Source organism: Oncorhynchus mykiss, chromosome 10 (genome assembly GCF_057628025.1).
Source record: "Oncorhynchus mykiss isolate SJ-2025 chromosome 10, ASM5762802v1, whole genome shotgun sequence".
Classification (NCBI taxonomy): Eukaryota; Metazoa; Chordata; class Actinopteri; order Salmoniformes; family Salmonidae; genus Oncorhynchus; species Oncorhynchus mykiss.
In genome coordinates, this window is record NC_143031.1 from 74,193,584 (window position 1) to 74,213,722 (window position 20,139).

Below are 20,139 nucleotides of genomic sequence, written 5' to 3' on the forward strand. Positions count from 1 at the left end.
ATAAGTCTATTATATTAATGTTAATCTGTATGGAGAATCAAAAACAACGAGTGAGTGGTTTCAAATCTGATATTATGAAAGTAGGAAGGTGATGTTCTAGGTGAGATAAATCTACAGGTACTGTTAATACCTCCAGAAGATGAGGTTTCCCTAGACCATAGTACCTCTGGGGATTCTGGGATTAAAGAAGAGGTGAGTGAGTAGCTTGGTTTCTAGAGCAGAGCTATTCAACCGGGGGGCCACACCCCCTAGGGGTATTAAAAAATATATATTTAAAATGTTTTTATAAATATCGCTAGCAACAAAATATATACTTACAGCAGAAAAGAGAATGTCTAATGATGTCAACTTTATTTCTACCTAATATTGAGCAAATTACACTCACTGGAGCTAATTACACTCACTGGAGTATCTGACACAGGCGTTAAGAAAGCCCCAGTCAATAGTCCCCCAGTCAGTCATCTCCCATCAATAGTCCCCCAGTCAATAGTCCCCCAGTCAATAGTCCCCCAGTCAATAGTCCCCCAGTCAATAGTCTCCCAGTCAATAGTCCCCCAGTCAATAGTCCCCCAGTCAATAGCCCCCCAGTCAATAGTCCCCCAGTCAATAGCCCCCCAGTCAATAGCCCCCCAGTCAATAGTCCCCCAGTCAATAGTCCCCCAGTCAGTCATCTCCCATCAATAGTCCCCCAGTCAATAGTCCCCCAGTCAATAGTCCCCCAGTCAATAGTCCCCCAGTCAATAGTCTCCCAGTCAATAGTCCCCCAGTCAATAGTCCCCCAGTCAATAGCCCCCCAGTCAATAGTCCCCCAGTCAATAGCCCCCCAGTCAATAGCCCCCCAGTCAATAGTCCCCCAGTCAATAGCCCTGCAGTCAATAGCCCCGCAGTCAATAGCCCCCCCAGTCAATAGCCCCCCCAGTCAATAGCCCCCCAGTCAATAGCCCCCCCAGTCAATAGCCCCCCAGTCAATAGCCCCGCAGTCAGTCATCCACCAGTCAATAGCCCCCCAGTCAGACATCCCCCAGTCAATAGCCCCCCAGTCAATAGCCCCCCCAGTCAATAGCCCCCAGTCAATAGCCCCCCAGTCAATAGCCCCGCAGTCAATAGCCCCGCAGTCAATAGCCCCGCAGTCAATAGCCCCCCAGTCAGTCATCCACCAGTCAATAGCCCCCCAGTCATTCATCCACCAGTCAATAGTCCCCAGTCAATAGCCCCCCAGTCAATAGTCTCCCAGTCAATAGTCCCCCAGTCAGTCATCCACCAGTCAATAGCCCCCCAGTCAGTCATCCACCAGTCAATAGCCCCCCCAGTCAATAGCCCCCCAGTCAATAGCCCCCCAGTCAATAGCCCCCCAGTCAATAGCCCCCCAGTCAATAGCCCCGCAGTCAGTCATCCACCAGTCAATAGCCCCCCAGTCAGTCATCCCCCAGTCAATAGCCCCCCAGTCAATAGCCCCCCCAGTCAATAGCCCCCCAGTCAATAGCCCCGCAGTCAATAGCCCCGCAGTCAATAGCCCCCCAGTCAGTCATCCCCCAGTCAATAGCCCCCCAGTCAGTCATCCACCAGTCAATAGCCCCCCAGTCAATAGCCCCCCCAGTCAATAGCCCCCCAGTCAATAGCCCCCCAGTCAATAGCCCCCCAGTCAATAGCCCCCCAGTCAGTCATCCCCCAGTCAATAGCCCCCCAGTCAGTCATCCACCAGTCAATAGCCCCCCAGTCAATAGCCCCCCAGTCAATAGCCCCCCAGTCAATAGCCCCCCAGTCAATAGCCCCGCAGTCAATAGTCCCCCAGTCAGTCATCCCCCAGTCAATAGTCCCCCAGTCAATAGTCCCCCAGTCAGTCGTCCCCCAGTCACTAGTCCCCCAGTCAGTCATCCCCCAGTCAATAGTCCCCCAGTCAGTCATCCCCCAGTCAATAGTCCCCCAGTCAATAGTCCCCCAGTCAGTCATCCACCAGTCAATAGGCCAACAGTGAGGCAAGTGCTGCTGGTAAGCTTTCTTGACTTCATTTTTGCCAACACACGGCTAACCTTTGTTTAACCAGCTAAACAGCAGCTCTTAGTGAAAATGTGTTAGGAGTTACCGGTCTAGCTTATAGGCTATGTTAGAGTTCCTCTTCCAATTATAATGTGGCAAGGTCAAAATTCTTTAAAAATTACATTTATTTTAAAATGTTGATAACTTCTCCCTGCCATTCTCCTGATCGCCTGGGCGGGGATCCCTGGGCAAGGAAAGGTTGAAGACTTCAGGTCTACAGTGATGATGCACATCCTAACCTGTCAAACCTGCTCAAAACAGTCAGAATGGAAAGGAAAAAAACAGAGAGAACTCTGATTGAATTGATTGGGTTGAAATTCAATTCATTACAAATCTGGGACTCAAAAACCAGCATATGGTTTCCGAGGCTGAATATGATGAAGAAGGTAAAGGGGTATGAAGATAGTTCTATAAACCCAACCACTGACAGCCTACCATTCCAGTCAGCACTCTCTCTACCTGCACCAGCTAGGTCACCATGTCCATTTACAGTGCCAGGACTGTGTTGGTGTCCGTGAAACTGTCGCTTTGCTCTTCTGCCATGTCGATGTCCAGAAAAGAGGTCACCGTTGCGCTCTTCCCTGAACCTTCCTCCTCTTTCCTGCGTTCATGTAAGAGAAGAGCCGAGAAACGAGCTCTCAACCACCAACAGGATTTGCTCACCCAGGCACCTGTCCAGAGCTTCCTGAATTCTTAAATGCTGTTCTTTGGTGCACCACTGCACAAATACAAATTCATGAGGATGTTTAAAATCTTCACCTGTAATAACTTATACATTATCAATCCACTCAGGACCAAGCATTAAGCTAGCTGAACTGAAAACACAACCACTACACACAGAGGGTCGTGTTCAATGTGGAAAACATCCAAACTGTTAAAAACACATGGACCCAGTGTTCATATGAAAACCCCAGTAGTGTGGAGCCATTCCCCTTACAACTAGGGCCAGGAGTTTTTCCTTGGTCTTGTCATGTGGTGAGGAAAAACTCCTGGCACTGCCTATCATTACGCCGGGTGGAGAAGTGTGAAGTTGCCCCTAGATGCTGATGTTGGGTAAGTTTAGCATCTTTTTCCACAAGTGGTGAAGGTTAGGATTGGGGAAGAGGAAGCTGATCCTAGATCTGTATCTAGTCGGAACTTCACCTTGGAACACTCAGGGCAGCACAACGTCCTGTGGCCTGCCACCAGTGTGGACGAGGAGGTGCTTCTTCATGTGGCCAGACTGGGTGAAGCACTTCCCACAGTAGATGCAATTAAATGGTTTCTCTCCGGTGTGGACCCTCTCATGCATCTTCAGCTGGTGGCTGTGGGAGAAGCGCTTGGTGCAGTGGCTGCAGCCGTACGGTTTCTCCCCCGTATGGACCCGCATGTGCCTCCGCAGGTGCGCCGGCTGGGGGAAGGGCTTTCCACAGAGGCTGCACCGGAGCTGACTCTTGGACGAGTGAGACGTCAGCTGTTGTTGCTGCTTTTCTATGCCTTTCGATGAAGAAGTGGTACTTATGGTGAAATCAGGAAGGAAGCCCCTCAGGAAGGGGGCTGGCTTCCCTCTTTGGGGAACCTGGAGGAGAGTAATACTTGGGGATGAAAAGCTGTTTAGGGAGGACAGTCTGTTGAAATCTGACATCTTGGACCTTGATCCTACAGTTGTCCCTTGCTCTGCATGTTGAGTGTCAGGGGGACACTTTGTCTGTCCAGACTCCATTCCCCCTCTTCCTCTGTTGTCCACAAGCTGCCTGCTTTCTGAACAAACCTCTCCAGATGTCGCCTCTTGGCCAATTATGCTCCATTCTGAACTCATATCTACCTCCACTTTAATGGGAACTGAGTCCACCATCACCACATCAGGCACCCAGTCCAGAGAGCCTGAAGCAGACATGCAGACCCCAGAGTTACCAGGCACCCCTCTCCTCTCTGGATGTCCAGACAGCCTCTTGGAGTCTGGCCCTGCATTGTGAGGAGCATTCACAGTTGGGCTGTCAGTCTCTTGGTTCTCTGTCCATTGGGACAGGCTGTATTCTATGGGTTGATGGTCAGTTTCCCAGGTCACACCCTCAGCAACCTGATGGTCCTGTCTTGCTCTGTTGTATTGTGACGCTGGATGCTGGAACGTCTGGTTTTCAGGTTCTATATTGAGTGAGGTGTCTGGAGCTCTGTGTCTGTTGCCCTGCTGGTCCAGAAGGTCTGTGGGTTCAGTAGAGGATGAAGAACCTGGTTCTGCTACAATGATCTTCTCACTGCTCTCACTGACTGGTTGGACAATCTCTGAAATGTGTCAAAGTAAAGCACAGCATCAGCTTCCTGTAGTGGAGACTGATTCTTCTTTGCCTTATTTAATAGTTATGGGTTATGACTAAGAAGGTAATAAAATACTGCAATACACACTTAAGTCTTTACTTAACATGAAGTGTAAACTGCATAGATTTGATAGGTTGCACAAAAATACCTTCCGTTCTACTGGTGTCAAGGTTCTCCATTTTGATAAGAGGTGCCTCTCGCATATCTGCCATCTGTTTTGTATTCATCCGGAACATTTTATTAGAAACATATCCCCAAAACCATTTGAAATATGAGAAAACAAATCATATATTTGACCATGTCTATGACAACTGACCTGCATGCTCCCATCCTGGTCTGTCGCTGTGCGTCCTGAATCTCTCCAGTTGGTGACATCCTGCGTTAAGTTGCCCCTTTCACTGTCGGCAAAACAATTCTCCACTGCACCAGAAAACACAAACCCTTATAAACGTTACATATTCTACATGACCCATTATTTTGAAAGTGTTGAAATATGTTTGTTAACTACAATATCCAATATATTCTACATGACCATTATTTTTAAAGTGTTGAAATATGGTTTAAAAGAACTACAATATCTAAGTCTGTCTGATGACTTTCCTACTAAGCTCCCTCTTGCTCGGGCAACACGAATGGTGTCGCGCCAGTGAACTGTGCGTCGCAGGGCTCCGAATTTCTCTGTGCCCTGTTGAGAACTCTGGTATTTTGTCAAAAGCAGCTTCTTCCGCAGGTTATCGATTTCTTTTTGACTATGGGAAATTTCCAAACGTAAGGCAGCATGGCCATCATCTACAAGTTTGCAGATTTCGGCAACGGCTGCATTCGCCAAAACCTCAATGATGGAGGCTAGCTGAGCATGAAAGACGACGGTATCGGTCATGTTCTTGGCACTATGTCTAATTTAAACACTTATGTTATAGTCATTTGCATTGCAGTGTTCAATCAACGTCCTCAAAGTTCACACGGTATGCTTCAAACGTAAATATATTTTTATCTGTGGAGCTAGACACAATAAGGATTTTCCACAACAGTGGAATTTGCTGTTCGCCTTCAAAATAAATGTCCGCAATTGGAAGTAATTCAAATGGTGACAAATATTGTAATCATGACATATTTGGACTAGATAATGCTTAAGATGAAATAGCTAGTTAATTTGATATAAAAAAAGTGACTCTGTTTAAATCGCACTGTGGATGTATTATACTTTAGAATTGCATTAGGGGCGAACTCATAAGTTTGGACACCTACCCATTAAGGGTTTTTCTTTATTCTTACTATTTTCTACATGGTAGAATAATAGTTTAGACAATAAATATATGAAATAACACATGGAATCATGTAATAACCCAAAAAGTGTTCAATCTAAACATATTTTATATTTGAGATTCTTTCAAGTAGCCACCCTTTGCCTTGACAGCTTTGCACACTCTTGGCATTCTCTCAACCAGCTTCATAAGACATTTCCAACAGTCTTGAAGGAGTTCCCACATATGCTGAGCACTTGTTGGATGCTTTTCCTTCACTCTGCAGTCCAACTCATCCCCAACCATCTCAATTGGGTTGAGGTTGGGTGATTGTGGAGGCCAGGTCATCTGATGCAGCACTTCATCACTCTCCTTGGTCAAATACCCCTTACATAGCCTGGAGGTGTGTTTTGGGTCATTGTCCTGTTAAAAAAAATGATAGTCCCACTAAACACAAACTAGATGGGATGAAGTACCACTGCAGAATGCTGGTGTAGCCATGCTGGTTAAGTGTGCCTTGAATTCTAAATAAAATCACTGACTGTCACCAGACCCACAGTGGGAACCACACCAACACAATCTCCCATTTGGATTCCTTAGAGCAAAGGACATATTTCCACCGGTCTAATGTCCAATGCTTGTGTTTCTTGGCCCAAGCAAGTCTCTTCTTCTCATTGGTGTCCTTTAGCAGTGGTTTCTTTGCAGCAATTCGACCATGAAGGCCTGATTCATGCAGTCTCCTCTGAACAGTTGATGTTGAGATGTGTCTGTTACTTGAACTCTGTGAAGCATTTATTTGGGCTGCAATCTGAGGTGCAGTTAACTAATGAACTTATTCTCTGCAGCAGAGGTACGTCTGGGTCTTCCTTTCCTGTGGCTGTCTTCATGAGAGCCAGTTTCATCATAGCGTTTGATGGTTTTACGACTACACTTGAAGAAACTTCCAAAATTCTTGAAATTTTCCGGATTAACTGACCTTCATGTCTTAAAGTAACGATGGACTATCATCTCTCCTTGCTTATTTGAGCTTTGCTTGCCATAATATGGACTTGGTCTTTACCAAATAGTCTTCTAATAATCTTCTGTATACCACCCCTACCATGTCACAACACCACTGATTGGATCAAATGCATTAAGGAAAGAAATTCCACAAATGGACTTTTAACAAGGCAAACCTGTTAGTTGAAAGGCATTCCAGGTGACTACCTTGTGAAGCTGTCAAGGCAAAGCATGGCTACTTTGAAGAATCTAAAATATATTTCTGATTTGTTTTAACACTTTTTTGGTTAATACATGACTCCGTATGTGTTATTTCATAGTATGTCTTCACCATTACTCTACAACTCAGAGAAGAGTAAAACATAAAGAACCCTTGACTGAGTAGGTGTGTCCAAACTTGACAGGTACTGTTCATATTGCAATGGGGTATTAGCCTACTTAGAGCTTAATGTGGCTCATTTCAGTCCCACAATATGCGCTACAATGCTAATATATGTGTAAACTCGTCAGAATTGTAATCTGTTGGTGTCACTTAGTAGGCTGATAACCCATTTCATGGACCCAAGATGAATAGGTAAGGCTGTACAGTGCATATAAGTATGCCCCCAATGCAATTCTAGTCTAATACATCCACAATGGGATTAACTGTTTTTTGTTCTTATCAAAATAACAATTCTCTTTTGTTGAATTTATATAACATTCCAACCTATTATTACATGTTTATTTTATTGTGCGCTGAATTAGTTTCATACACCTGTTTTATTATTCTGTTTTTATTGTAATGTATACAGGGCTTTCTTATAAAAGAGAGTTGTGACTCTCAATAATAACTTGTTTAGCATTATCTAGTCAAAATAATGGGTGCATTCGTAAATGACCTCCAGTGTGTCAAAGTGCGCTCTGAGCCGTTTTCAAATTCAGTGTAGTCAGATCGTTCATTCGTAAATGACCTCCAGTGTGTCAAAGTGCGCTCTGAGCCGTTTTCAAATTCAGTGTTGTCAGATCGTTCATTTGTAAATTCAGAGTGTTTCTTTCTGGCCGAGGAGTGGGGTTGATCCGAGCTTTCTGACCTCACAACTGCAGTCAAGCACAGAAGCAAACTGGCTAAAGTTGGCTAGTTTGCTAGCTACTTCCAGACACAAATGAGAAACCACCTCACTCTGACCATTTTACTAACCCGAGCAGAGCTAGTTAGGCTGTTTTCATGTTATCTAGAGCATTAGTGACTAACAGTGCTGCTAGCAACAATTGAATAATGGTTTTTGTCAACCTTTACTGACACCCGTCATATTCAACTAGTGTTGCGTGTTAGTAGCCTCAGTTATTCTGTGCTCTGGCATACTCGAACGAGAGTGTTCTGAAATCAGAGTAGATAGCCAGAGTGAATTTACATACGCACCCAAGGAATCCACTTGTATCAGTTTGAAGTCAGTCAAATGGGAGCTTTTATTTTGAAGACAACCCGTAAATTCCACTATTGTGGCTAGTCCTTATTGTGGCTAGCTTCTCGCAGGTTCTCTTTTTTGTTTATTTTTGTTCCGGAAACAAAAAAATGTCTTCTACTTAGTGGATCGTTTTTCAAAATAAAGGTGAGATTTCAAAATAAAGATTGGTTACACGCAACTTATGTTAGTTCCAACATTGCTACCTGCTGCTGTATCATATTGTAGCGACTGAAAGGAATCAAATGTTACAAAAATCAGCCTTTTGACTTTCAATGAAGTTAATTAAAACAAACACTTTGTCCTCCAAATATGATTATTTTACTATTTGGTTCACGTAGAAAAATACAGAATCAGCATACAACCTGAATTTAAAGGGAATAAATACATTCCTTCAATTTAAAGTAAATCAATTGAATAGTAGGCTAGGGTTAGTAGTCTGAAAACTAACCGAAGCACCACACTCAGAATGCATTCTAACGCTGACCAATGTAACAGTATAAATATTTAAATATCTGGCTATAGAATGGCTAAATAGCCAATGGGATTTCTTATTGTCCTGGGTAATAGCTAAACATTGCCTTTTGTTTTTACAATAAATTACAATTGTAAATACAAATAAACATTTGTAATAATAACAACATTGGTAATATGGGTGTAGGTAGCGCAGCAAGCATGTGGTGAGCATATAATGGTTCATGTTGTCCTTCACAGTAACCTGTAACCACAATGTACTGGCTTCTCCTCCTTTCAGTAACGACTGGGGTTCAGGAAACACAGAACAGAATAGATTATCAGACACAAACCAGAATGGAATACATGGAATATGAATGCACAAGTAAAGAATCTTAGGTCTATGGGACACAGACACTGAGGTGTCTGTGTGCAGTCTTGACATACAATGATATTTGTAAGATTTTGGGGGAAACACATGGTTCATGAAATTCTGAATAAATGAAAAACAATTGCCTTGACTTTTTTCCACTTTGTTAGGTTACAGCCTTATTCAAATATTGATTATTCACCCCCCCTCAATCTACACACAATACCCCATAATGACAAAACCAAAACAGGTTTTTAGAAATGTTTCTAATTTATAAAAATGTAAACTGAAATAAGTATTCAGACCCTTTACTCAGCACTTGATTGAAGCACCTTCACCACATCCTCAAGTCTTCTTGGGTATGACATTAGAAGCTTGGCACACCTGTATTTGGGGAGTTTCTCCCATTCTTCTCTGCAAATCCTCTCAAGCGCTGTCAGGTTGGATGAGGAGCGTGGCTACTCAGCTGATTTCAGGCCTCTTCAGAGATGTTCGATTGGGTTCAAGAACGGGCTCTGGCTGGGCCACTCAAGGACATTGAGATGTATCCTGAAGCCACTCCTGCGTTGTCTTGGCTGTGTGCTTACGGTCATTGTCCGGTTGGAAGGTGAACCTTCGCCCTCAGTCTGAGGTCCTGAGGACTCTGGAGACAGTTTTCATCAAGGACCGCTCTGTACTTTGCTCCCTCCATTCATCTTTGCCTCGATCCTGACTAGTTTCCCTGTCTCTGCTGCTGAAAAACATCCTCACAGCATGATGCTGCCACCAAAATGCTTCACTGTAGTGATGGTGCCAGGTTTCCTCCAAATGTGACACTTGGCATTCAGGCCAAAGAGTTCAATCTTGGTTTCATCAGACCAGAGAATCTTGTTTCTCATGGTCTGAGTGACTTTAGGTGCCTTTTGGCAAACTCCAAGCGCACTGTCATGCGCCTTTTACTGAGGAGTAGCTTCGATCTGGCCACTCTACCATAAAGGCCTGACTGGTGGAGTACTGCAGAGATAGTTGTCCTTCTGGGAGGTTCTCCCATCTCCACAGAGGAACTGTAGAGCTCTGTCAGAGTGACCATTGGGTTCTTGGTCATCTCCCATGATTGCGCAGTTTTTTTTTTCTTCACACCTTTATTTAACCAGGTAGGCAAGTTGAGAACAAGTTCTCATTTACAATTGCGACCTGGCAATTTGGTTTGGTCGGGCGCCTGCTCTAGGAAGAGTCTTGGTGGTTCCAAACTTCTTCCGTTTAAGAATGATCGAGGCCACTGTGTTCTTGGGGACCTTCAATGCTGCAGAAATGTTTTGGTACCATTCCTCAGATCTGTGCCTCGACACAATCCTGTCTCTGAGATCTACGGACAATTCCTTCAACCTCATGGCTTGGTTTTTGCTCTGACATGCACTGTCAACTGTGGGGCCTATAAATAGACAGGTGTGTGCCTTTCCAAATCATGTCTAATCAATTGAATTTACCACAGGTGAACTCCAATTAAGTAGTAGAAACATCAAGGATGATCAATGGAAACAAGATGGACCTGAGCTCAATTTCGGGTCTCATAGCAAAGGGTCTGAATACTTATTTATTTTGATTAAATACGCAAACATTTGTAAAAACCTGTTTTTTTGCTTTGTTATTATGAGATATTGTGTGTAGATTGCTGAGGACATTTTTATATTTAATCCATTTTAGAATAAGGTTGTAACCTAACAAAATGTAGAAAAAGTCTATAGGGGTCTGAATACCTTCCGAAGGCACTGTATGTCATCGTGGTTACAAACCTTCCCTGTGGAGAATGTCCTGATTTGTTTTATTTGTCAAGATGGTGTGTAGTAAGGTTCTGCAGTCCAGAGACAGGTTCCAGGAGCCTGTCTTCCAATCCACACGCAACACATTCCGGAGGATCCACACCAGTGACTCCAGAAGCTGCAAGCAAGTGAATCAATTCAATGCTTTCAGTGTTTTAGTTGCCTATATCGATTAAGTGTTTGTCATTGGTCCCTAAAGCAGTTATGTTTTATATATAAATATATAAAAAGAGGATAGGTAGTCACTAGGTAGGCTACATGTCAAACATTTATGGGCGATTCCTCACAAAATTATTATTTAGGGGATTTTCACTCAATTTAATCCATGGAAGGGTTCTTTGGAGGAAGTATTGTTGACATACATCTTAAAAAAAAAAAAAAAGTTATTGTTGGAATATTTGTGATATTTTGCTTACCCAGGACTCCTGCAAGACTCCATATTATGTAATTTGTCGGTGCATACCAAAGATCCAGAGTGGGATCTCTGCTGCTTTTATGATGACATTTTTAAGTATTTCCAAGAGCGTGAATGTGAAATTGGATTCAAAATGGTCGCCCTCTGCTAGTGATTTGCAGGATGTGCAATGATGGACGTAAAAGGAGGGCTGTGATTGGTTACATACATTGCCAATTTATCTGTATAAAATGGGACATAAATGTAAAACTACCACAACTTTGATTTTCCTGTAAAGTACGTTTGACAATAATTGTAAAAAAATAAGCCCAACAAAAAAAAATAGTATACTTTGAATTAGGGATGTGACAACTGGACAATTTTGCTCAATGTTTAAATGGCCATTTTTTATATAGTTTTTCCGTTAAAACGATAAGAAAAAAATATATAAAATAACACGTTCATTTACAATGCAGAATAATGGTCCTATTAACTATGTATGACCGCCAGGGCCAGCAAATGAAGTTATATATACAGCCACCCTTTACAGACGTAGAACGCAGCTACAGATAGTTCCAATTGATAACTTTTCAGACTATAAAAAAAAAGTGCCGCATCAGGTCTGTCTGTACCTTTTCAGCCAGTATAATTCTGCTCCGGTGTAAAATGTACTGTATTTTTTTCCCCAGACAACAATAAACATCGCTGATTTTTCTTTTTTTATGGTATGGTAGCTAGATGCGTTTTATTTCTACAACATGTCTCGGTAAATTACGGTATTTAACAAACGTTAGTCAGTTTTTTTAGGAGAGTGGACTGCGCGCAGGCAGCAATTATTTGATTGATAGTTCTGGTTGCATAGTGATGGATCTTAGTCCTGCTTCAGAAGCGGCATAATGGCATTCCTTTACAGACAAATAAAATATCCATTCATATCACCAGATAAGGTTTCGTGTCGGTATTTTAAAAACCATAGTGTAATACCTACCCTAACAGACAGAGAAACAAACATGCAGTAGCCGACGGGATTTGAAGGGGTCACATTCCATTATGTCTGAAAAGCGTAATCGATGCAGGCTACCGGAAGTCTACTAAAATTTCATATGAGACAAAAAGTTCGAGTAGACTACCTCGTACCAGCAAGACTGACTGTAAAAATCGGTGCCATGAATTGGCTAGGATATTCTTCACGCAACAGACCAAAGACTGAACACACACTAACTAGCATCATTAGCGAAGAGACAGGCAGGCCAGCGTGAACGAGAGAAGCAGAAGGCAGAAGCGTGCTCTGTTTTGGTAATCTGCATCTTGCAATGTCTTCTTGTCTTACAAATTCGCCTCTTCCTCTCTGGTTTTATTTGAATTACACAACTGCCCCTGGCCTTTATAGCCTATTGGCTATAAACATGGGAAATAATGCACTATATATACACACAAAGGTATGTGGTCACCCCTTCAAATGATTGGATTTGGCTATTTCAGCCACACCCTTGTATACAATCTCCATAGGCACAGTTGCAAAAGAATGGCCTTACTGAAGGGCTCAGTGACTTTCAATGTGGCACCATCATAGAATGGCACCTTTCCAACAAGTCAGTTCATCACATATCTGCCCTGCTCAACTCTTAAGTGCAGTTATTGTGAAGTGGAAACCATCTAGGAGCAACAATGGCTGTGAAGTGGGAGGCCCCACAAGCTCACAGAACAGGACCGCCGAGTGCTGAAGCGTGTAAAAAGAATGTCAAAAATGTGTTATTGCAATCAAAATACTACTCATATAACAGAGCAAGCAGTAAAGTTGAATATGACACCAAATGTTGCTTTGTAACACCTACAACTGAAATATTTACTCTTAAAGGAGGCCTGGTAAGGCCAAAATGTCACTATTTTTTGTATTTATTTTATTTAGCTAGGCAGGTCAGTTAAGAACAAATTCTTATTCACAATGACGGTGAGGCAAAAGACCTCGTGCGGGGACGTGGGCTGGGATTAAAAATTGTAAATATATATATATATATATATATATATATGTATATATAACACATAAATATAAGAAAAAACATTGCGACAAGAGACAACATAAAGAGAGACCTAAGGCAACAACATAGCAACAAATATTCCAACTTCAATTAAATACTTTTCAACTATGCTTTAAGTTAAATGTCAAATATATCCCAACAATCCTTCCTCCAAAGGAACATTCTACAGATTGCATTTCATGAAAAAAAAAAGTGTTCTAGTTTTGTGAGGAATCATCCTTATATAAGTATATGTATTAAATGAATGGTCATCTAAACGTTGTTTTCAGTAGAATCATGTATGGAGAATCCAAAACAAAGTGAGCGGTTTCAAATGCTGATATTAGGAAAGGAAAGTGATTTTCTGGTTGTTCTATGTAAGATAAATCTACAGGAGCTGTACTTACCTCCAGGAGATGAAGTTTCCCCAGAACATGATAACTGTGGGGATTCTGGGAATAAATGAGAGATGAGTGAGTAGCTTGGGTCTAGAATGCTGGTGCACATCCTAACCTGTCTAGCCTGCTCAAAACAGTCAGAATGGAAAGGAATAAACCAGAGAGAATTCTGATTGAATTGAATGGGTTCTAATTCTATTCATTCTAATTCTGGGACTCAAAATCTCATTGCAACTGTGAATAGAAAAGTGTTTTCCGAGGCAGAATGTGATGGGAAGGGTAGAGGGGGATCAATACGGCTTTACTGAACTCTCTACAAATCCAACCATGTTAAACCCTGTATCACAAACATTGGCAGCTTACCATTCCAGTCAGCACTCTCTCTCCTTGCAACTGCTGGGTCGCCAGGTCCTTTTCCAGACCCAGGAGTGTTCTGGCATCTGGGAACCCTGCGCCTCCCTCCTCCTCCCCGGCTCTGTTCTTCCAAGTAAAAACGAGCAACGAGCTCTCGACCACCAACAGACCTCGCTCGCCTAGGCACCTGTCCAGTGCTTCCTGAACTCGTAACTGCTGTTTGATATGAATACTATTGGTAACAAATTCATAAGGATGTAGCCTAGCAGTAGGTAGCCTAGCAGTTAAGAGCTTTGAGTCAGTAACCGAAAAGTCACAGGTTGGAATTGCGAAGCCAACCAAGCTGAAAAATCTGTTGATGTGGCTTGAGCAATGTACTTAACTCTTATTGCACTTGTAAGTTGCTATGGATAAGAGTGTCTGCTAACTGACTAAAATGTGATGTTTAAAATCTTCACCTTTAATAATATACATTATCAGTTCACTCTGGACCAAGTATCAAGCCAGCTGAACTGAAAACACAACCACTACACACAACGTTCAATGTGGTATCTATGCAAACTGTTAAAAACACATGGACCCAGTGTTCATATGAAAACCCCAGTAGTGTGGAGCCATTCCCCTTACAACTAGGGTGGAAGACCAGTTTTTCTCTGGTCTGGTCACGTGGTGTAGAAAAACTCCCCTCAGGGCAGCCCAACGTCCTGTGGCCTGCCACCAGTGTGGACAAGGAGATGCTTCTTCATGTGGCCAGACTGGGTGAAGCACTTCCCACAGTAGACACATTGAAACGGTTTCTCTCCGGTGTGCACCCTCTCATGCATCTTCAGCTGGTGGCTGTGGGAGAAGCGCTTGGTGCAGTGGCTGCAGCCGTACGGTTTCTCACCTGTATGGACCCGCATGTGACTCCGCAGGTTCGCCGGCTGGTGGAAGAGCTTTCCGCAGAGGCTGCACCGGAGCTGCCTCTGGGTGGAGTGAGACGTCAGCTGTTGTGGCTGCTTTTCTATGACTTTCAATGAAGAAGTGGAGCCTCTGAAATTCAGGAAGGGTGCTGGCTTCCTTCTTTGGGGAACCTGGTGGAGAGTAACCCTTGGGGATGAAAAGCTGTTTTTGGTGGACAGTCCATTGAAATCCGGCATCTTGGACCTTGATCCTACAGTTGTCCCTTGCTCTGCATGTTGAGTGTCAGGGGGACACTTTGTCTGTCCAGACTCCATTCCCCCTCTTCCTCTGTTGTCCACAAGCTGTCTGCTTTCTGAACAGATGTCTCCAGATGTCAACTCTTGGCCAGTTATGCTCCATTCTGAACTCATATCTGCCTCCACTTTAATGGGAACTGAGTCCACCAGCACCACATCAGGCAGCCAGTCCAGAGAGCCCAAAGCAGACATGTAGACCCCAGAGTTACCAGGCACCCCTCTCCTCTCTGGATGTTCAGACAGCCTTTTGGAGTCTGGCCCTAAATTGTGAGGAGCATTCACAGTTGGGTTGTCAGTCTCTTGGTTCTCTGTCCATTGGGACAGGCTGTATTCTATGGGTTGATGGTCAGTTTCCCAGGTCACACTCTCAGCAACCTGATGGTCCTGTCTTGCTCTGTTGTATTGTGACGCTGGATGCTGGAACGTCTGGTTTTCAGGTTCTATATTGAGTGAGGTGTCTGGAGCTCTGTGTCTGTTGCCCTGCTGGTCCAGAAGGTCTGTGGGTTCAGTAGAGGATGAAGAACCTGGTTCTGCCACAATGATCTTCTCACTGCTCTCACTGACTGGTTGGACAATCTCTGAAATGTGTCAACGTAAAGCACAGCATCAGCTTCCTGTAGTGGAGACTGATTCTTCTTTGCCTTATTTAATAGTTATGGCTTATGACTAAGACGTTTATCAAATACTGCAATAAAGGCTTTACTCAACAAAGTGTAAATTGGATAGATTTAATAAAATACCTTCTGTTCTGCTGGTGTGAAAGTTCTCCATTTTGATAAGAGGTGCCTCTTGCATTTCTGCCGTCTGTGTTTTGTATACACCAGGAACATTTTATTAGAAAAATATCCCAACATTTTAAATATGAGAAGAAAACGATTAGGGACATTCCGCCACCCAACATATTTTCAGATGGGCCATTAAACAGGTGTCATGTCTCTCTTTGGTCACTAAAGATCCCATGGCACTTATCGTAGAGTAGGGGTCCTGGCTAAATTCCCAATCTGGCCCTCATACCATCATGGCCACCTAATCATCCCCAGTTTACAAGTGGTTCATTCATTCTCCCTCCTCTCCCTTGTAACTATTCCGCAGGTCCTTGCTGTGAATGAAAATGTGTTCAGTCAATTTACCTGGTAAAATAAAAATCCCATCACCACTTGAATTATGCAAACATAAATGATCAATTTTACTGTGTCTATGTCAACTGACCTGCATGCCCCCATCCTGGTCTATCCCTGTGAGTCCTGCGTCTCTCCAGTTGGTGACGTCCTGCATAAAGTTACCTCCATCGCTGTCGTCAAGACGATTTTCCACTGCACCAGAAAAGAGAACCCTCCACAACCGTTATGTTATACATTACCAATTATTTTAACGTGTTTAAATAAGGTTAAAAAACAAACAATATCCATCTCTACCTGTTGACTTTCCTACGAAGCTCCCTCTTCCCCGAACAATATGACCGCTGTCAACGCGCCTGTGAACTGTGCGTCGCAGGGGTCCAAATCTTTCTGCGCTTCGTCGAGAATTCTGGAATTTTGTCAAAACCAGCTTCCTCCGCAGGTTATCGATTTCTTTCTGACTATGGGAAATTTCCAAACGTAAAGCAGCATGGCCATCATCTACAAGTTTGCAGATTTCGGTAACGGCTGCATTCGCCAAAACCTCAATGATGGAGGCTAGCTGAGCATGAAAGGCGACGGTATCGTACATGTCCTTTATGTTAAACACTTATGTTAAAGTAATTTGCATTTGGGTATTCAGTCAACGTCATGAGACGACACAGCTCACACCATATAGCGTATACTTCACACACATCTCGTTTGTTACGCTACTTCCTGGATCTTTTTTTAGAATAAGGGTTGGCTTTTCAAAATAAAATGATGGTTACACACACGATATATGTTGGTTCGAACTTCCAACATTGCCACCTTCTGCTGTATCACATTGTATCCGCCACTGAAAGGAATCAAATGTTGTTTTATCAGCCTTCATTGACTTTCAATTAAGTGAATCAAAAAAATACTGACCTCCAAAAATAATGATTAAGTACACAAATACAGAATGCGCATACAACCTGAATTTAAAAGGAATAAATATATTCCTTCAGTTAAAAATAAGTCAATCAAGAGAGAAAGCTAAGGGTTAGTAGTCTCAAAACTAACTGAAGCACCGCACTGAGAATGCATTCTAATTCTGAACAATATAACAGTAGAAATATTTAAATATCAGAATATAGAATGAATAAATAGCTAATAGGATTTCAGAGAGTCCTGAGTAATGGATAAACAACTACACTGAACAAAAATATAAATGCTGAATGTAAAGTGTTGGTCCCATGTTTCATGAGCTGAAATAAAAGATCCCAGAAATGTTCCATAAGCACAATTTTTCTTTTTTTTAAAGGTATGTTAACCACAAATGCATATCTGTATTCCCAGCTGTGAAATCCATAGATTAGGTCCTAAAGCATTTATTTCAGTTGACTGTGAATAAATGCAGTTATATGAACTGTAACTCAGTAAAATATTATAAATTGTTGCATTCATATATTTTTTTTCAGTGTAAATAACATTTAGGAGATTTGATTTTACAATAAATGACACTAAATACAAAAACACTTAACTAGATGGTAACTTCACATGAAGTAATGTTGTGGGGCTTGCTTTAGCTTTTAAAGTATTTTTGTGGTAGTGGAAGCTCAAGTTTCACTTTACTATTTAAAGCAAATAGTACAATCAATTAAAATGTAGTAAAACAAATTGGTCTGATTACTTTGATAGACTACTATATAAACCTGATTTCTTTGGATTGTGGGGCAGTTAGATCACAAAAATGTCTAAACTACAGTAGTTGAGTGAAAACTGGAAGAAGAAAGCTTTGTCTATCTTCTGTCAGACAATGGTAACAAAAGGCTGGATCATGTGGACAACACTCGAAGGAAAGCAAAGCAACTCAATCATCCATGCTCGGGTTTCAGATAAATAAATGCATGATTTACTTTTGTAAAACATTCAGTGTAAATCAAGTTAGATTTTTGTTGAATGATGATATAATGATCAAACAGTACAACGAATTGTAGGAAACTCACAAGTCTGCTGTTCAAAGTCAGAAACTCAAATATTATGTTGGACTTGTCTTGTTGGCAATATGCCGTGCATCTTTAGCCAGATGCCCTGCCGTTTTCCCTGCTGCATATCCAGTCATTCATTCAAGCTTTGCTAACATGCTTGTTTCTGGTTGTGATCTGTTGTATAATGCAGTCTTGTTGAAGCGAGAGAAAATATATCATGGTTCTGCAACTTTTTTCCTTTCTGAATATGAAGACTTGCCGTTGTGGTGGAAGGGAGAAACTCAAAAGGAATTAGAAACAATTAGGCTATTATTTGGGGAGGAAATGACACATCTAGTGTTGACAGATCTTTAAAAGTATTTTAGTGGTAGTTGAACTATGTATAATAGGTTTGTATGTAGACCTACTGAAAGCTAGCTGTAGTTGTATCTAATAAATAAACTATTTAGGCTAACAGTGATCACCATTTCAGCTTGAATAGCAGTGACGTAGAGGACGACATCATACACTAAGTTTCTGTCTAACCTATTGGGAAAGTGTTTAGAAGTTTGAATGAAAAGAAAAGCAGAAATACATTACATTTTAGGCCGAGCCCTACCCATGCCGGTGACGTTCAGGCCCTACCAGCGCCCGATTGCTCAACACAGTAACTTTTTGTTAGTATCAATAGCTGATCTCGGTCTGTCCCTTGCTTCCTGCGCTGCACCATGCGCTCCTCTGCCTGAGTATCTATAGAATTGTCTCCATAGGCGGCTCAATGATGAGACATGAGAGCTGACGTTAGTTAGCTACTTTTGGTCACTAAACTCCGACAAAGAGCTGTAGCTTTTGATTGATGTGCTAATTTATATATTTGTAGTTGATACCAGTTCAATATTTTGAATTTAGAATAGCCTGAACATGTGAAAGCTGGTTTGGTGTCCCTAGGTTGAACGGTGCAGTTATTTTATGCAAATCTGTAGTTGATAAAGATCTTAATGAGTGAAGTTAGGATAGCCTTCATGTTTTAAAGTTGGTCATGTAGCAAGACCATTTTGAATAGCTACCTCTGTATTCCTATGGTCTCATTCAAACCCCATGTTCATTTCTACCAATTGTATGTGTATATATAGTATCAAATCTTTTGACAAGCAATCTAAGTAGGGCCCGTCTGAACATATCAATGTTGGTTTGGAGTTGATCATTTAAATGGTTAAAGAGGAGATACTGTAAATGTAGATTATTTAAAAAATGTTACCATTCTAGTACATGGCACTTTCTTGCCATTGGAATGCATTGGTATCCATAGCAACGGCTTCGTTTGGGCCTCTCAACGACGAGACATGAGAGCTGTTAGCTAACTTCATTTAGCTGCTTTTCGTCACTCTAAACTCAGACAAACCGCTGTAACTTTTGATTGGTAGTAGATAATTATGTTCCGATTCCAGATTTGAATATCAGAGAAGTAGACCTCAATGTCATACCCTCTAGGTTTTTATTTAAAGTGCTGGAAATGTGGTCAAAGTTGCAGATTTGTGTCAAAAGTTGCATTATTCACCATGAATGGATGTTGGAAGTCTGGGAGTTGATGTTACAAAAGGACCTTTACAATGTTGAATAAAAACTATAGAAGTAAATAAGGGACAAAAAGCTTAGCAGTTTAAAAAGTACAAAAGCTATAAAAAGTTGTACGCAAGCACATTGGTCCTGACCGCTCTGCACGTTTAAAGTTTGAATGGCGTTTCTAGCTTAATAATAATAATATAAAGTATGACACATTTAAAGTGGGGTCTCGCGCTTCGCAAACCGCACTAATAATTACATTGGTAATAGGGGTGTATGCAGTGCAGCAATCATACAGCAAGAATATAATGGTTTATGTCGTCATTCACAGGAAGCTGTAACCACAATGTACTGGATTCTACTTTCAGATACTACTGGGGCTCAGGATTTTCCTGGCTATCAAGACTCTTTGCTCTGGCCAAATCCTACACCACTCCCTCGGATGTCAGGTTCTTGAGAGCAATGAGTCCAGATCGGAGTACCTCACCGACGTTTCACTGAATGCTAGCACATTTTGGGCCATCT

General features: G+C 42.1%; 2 protein-coding genes across 4 annotated transcripts; both read right to left on the minus strand.

Annotated features, from left to right (window-relative positions):
- Positions 1-2,144: 2,144 nt before the first annotated feature.
- Positions 2,145-7,475, minus strand: LOC110497283 (uncharacterized). Of its 2 annotated transcripts, XM_090187889.1 has the most exons (3): positions 4,649-7,475; positions 4,481-4,544; positions 2,145-4,299 (listed from the first exon to the last, which is right to left on the minus strand). In XM_090187889.1, the coding sequence occupies exons 1-3, from the start codon at positions 4,652-4,654 to the stop codon at positions 3,191-3,193; spliced, it is 1,179 nt and encodes a 392-aa protein (XP_090044015.1). In that variant the 5' UTR covers positions 4,655-7,475; the 3' UTR covers positions 2,145-3,190. The 2 variants fall into 2 exon arrangements, with proteins under 2 accessions (XP_090044015.1, XP_090044014.1); XM_090187888.1 differs by lacking the exon at positions 4,649-7,475 and having other exon boundaries at positions 4,481-4,559.
- Positions 7,476-8,315: 840 nt separating this feature from the next.
- Positions 8,316-16,837, minus strand: LOC110534762 (uncharacterized). Of its 2 annotated transcripts, none has more exons than XM_036953937.2 (7): positions 16,418-16,837; positions 16,212-16,315; positions 15,743-15,806; positions 13,813-15,580; positions 13,459-13,503; positions 10,613-10,757; positions 8,316-8,777 (listed from the first exon to the last, which is right to left on the minus strand). In XM_036953937.2, exons 1-4 carry the CDS (start codon positions 16,710-16,712, stop codon positions 14,490-14,492), a joined length of 1,554 nt encoding a protein of 517 aa, XP_036809832.2. In that variant the 5' UTR covers positions 16,713-16,837; the 3' UTR covers positions 8,316-8,777; positions 10,613-10,757; positions 13,459-13,503; positions 13,813-14,489. The 2 variants fall into 2 exon arrangements, with proteins under 2 accessions (XP_036809832.2, XP_090044013.1); XM_090187887.1 differs by having other exon boundaries at positions 16,212-16,335; positions 16,418-16,829.
- Between the last annotated feature and the right edge of the window lie 3,302 nt (positions 16,838-20,139).

Bases quoted from the DNA above. Each gene is read 5' to 3' on its own strand.
- LOC110497283 (XM_090187888.1), bottom strand. From the start codon at position 4,559: ATGAATACAAAACAGATGGCAGATATGCGAGAGGCACCTCTTATCAAA. The intron at 4,300-4,480 runs GTATTTTTGTGC...GACACATTTCAG, and splicing joins TGACACCAGTAGAACGGAAG to AGATTGTCCAACCAGTCAGT.
- LOC110534762 (XM_036953937.2), bottom strand. From the start codon at position 16,712: ATGTACGATACCGTCGCCTTTCATGCTCAGCTAGCCTCCATCATTGAG. The intron at 16,316-16,417 runs GTAGAGATGGAT...TTTCTGGTGCAG, and splicing joins CTTCGTAGGAAAGTCAACAG to TGGAAAATCGTCTTGACGAC. The intron at 15,807-16,211 runs GTCAGTTGACAT...TACAAAACACAG, and splicing joins ACCAGGATGGGGGCATGCAG to ACGGCAGAAATGCAAGAGGC.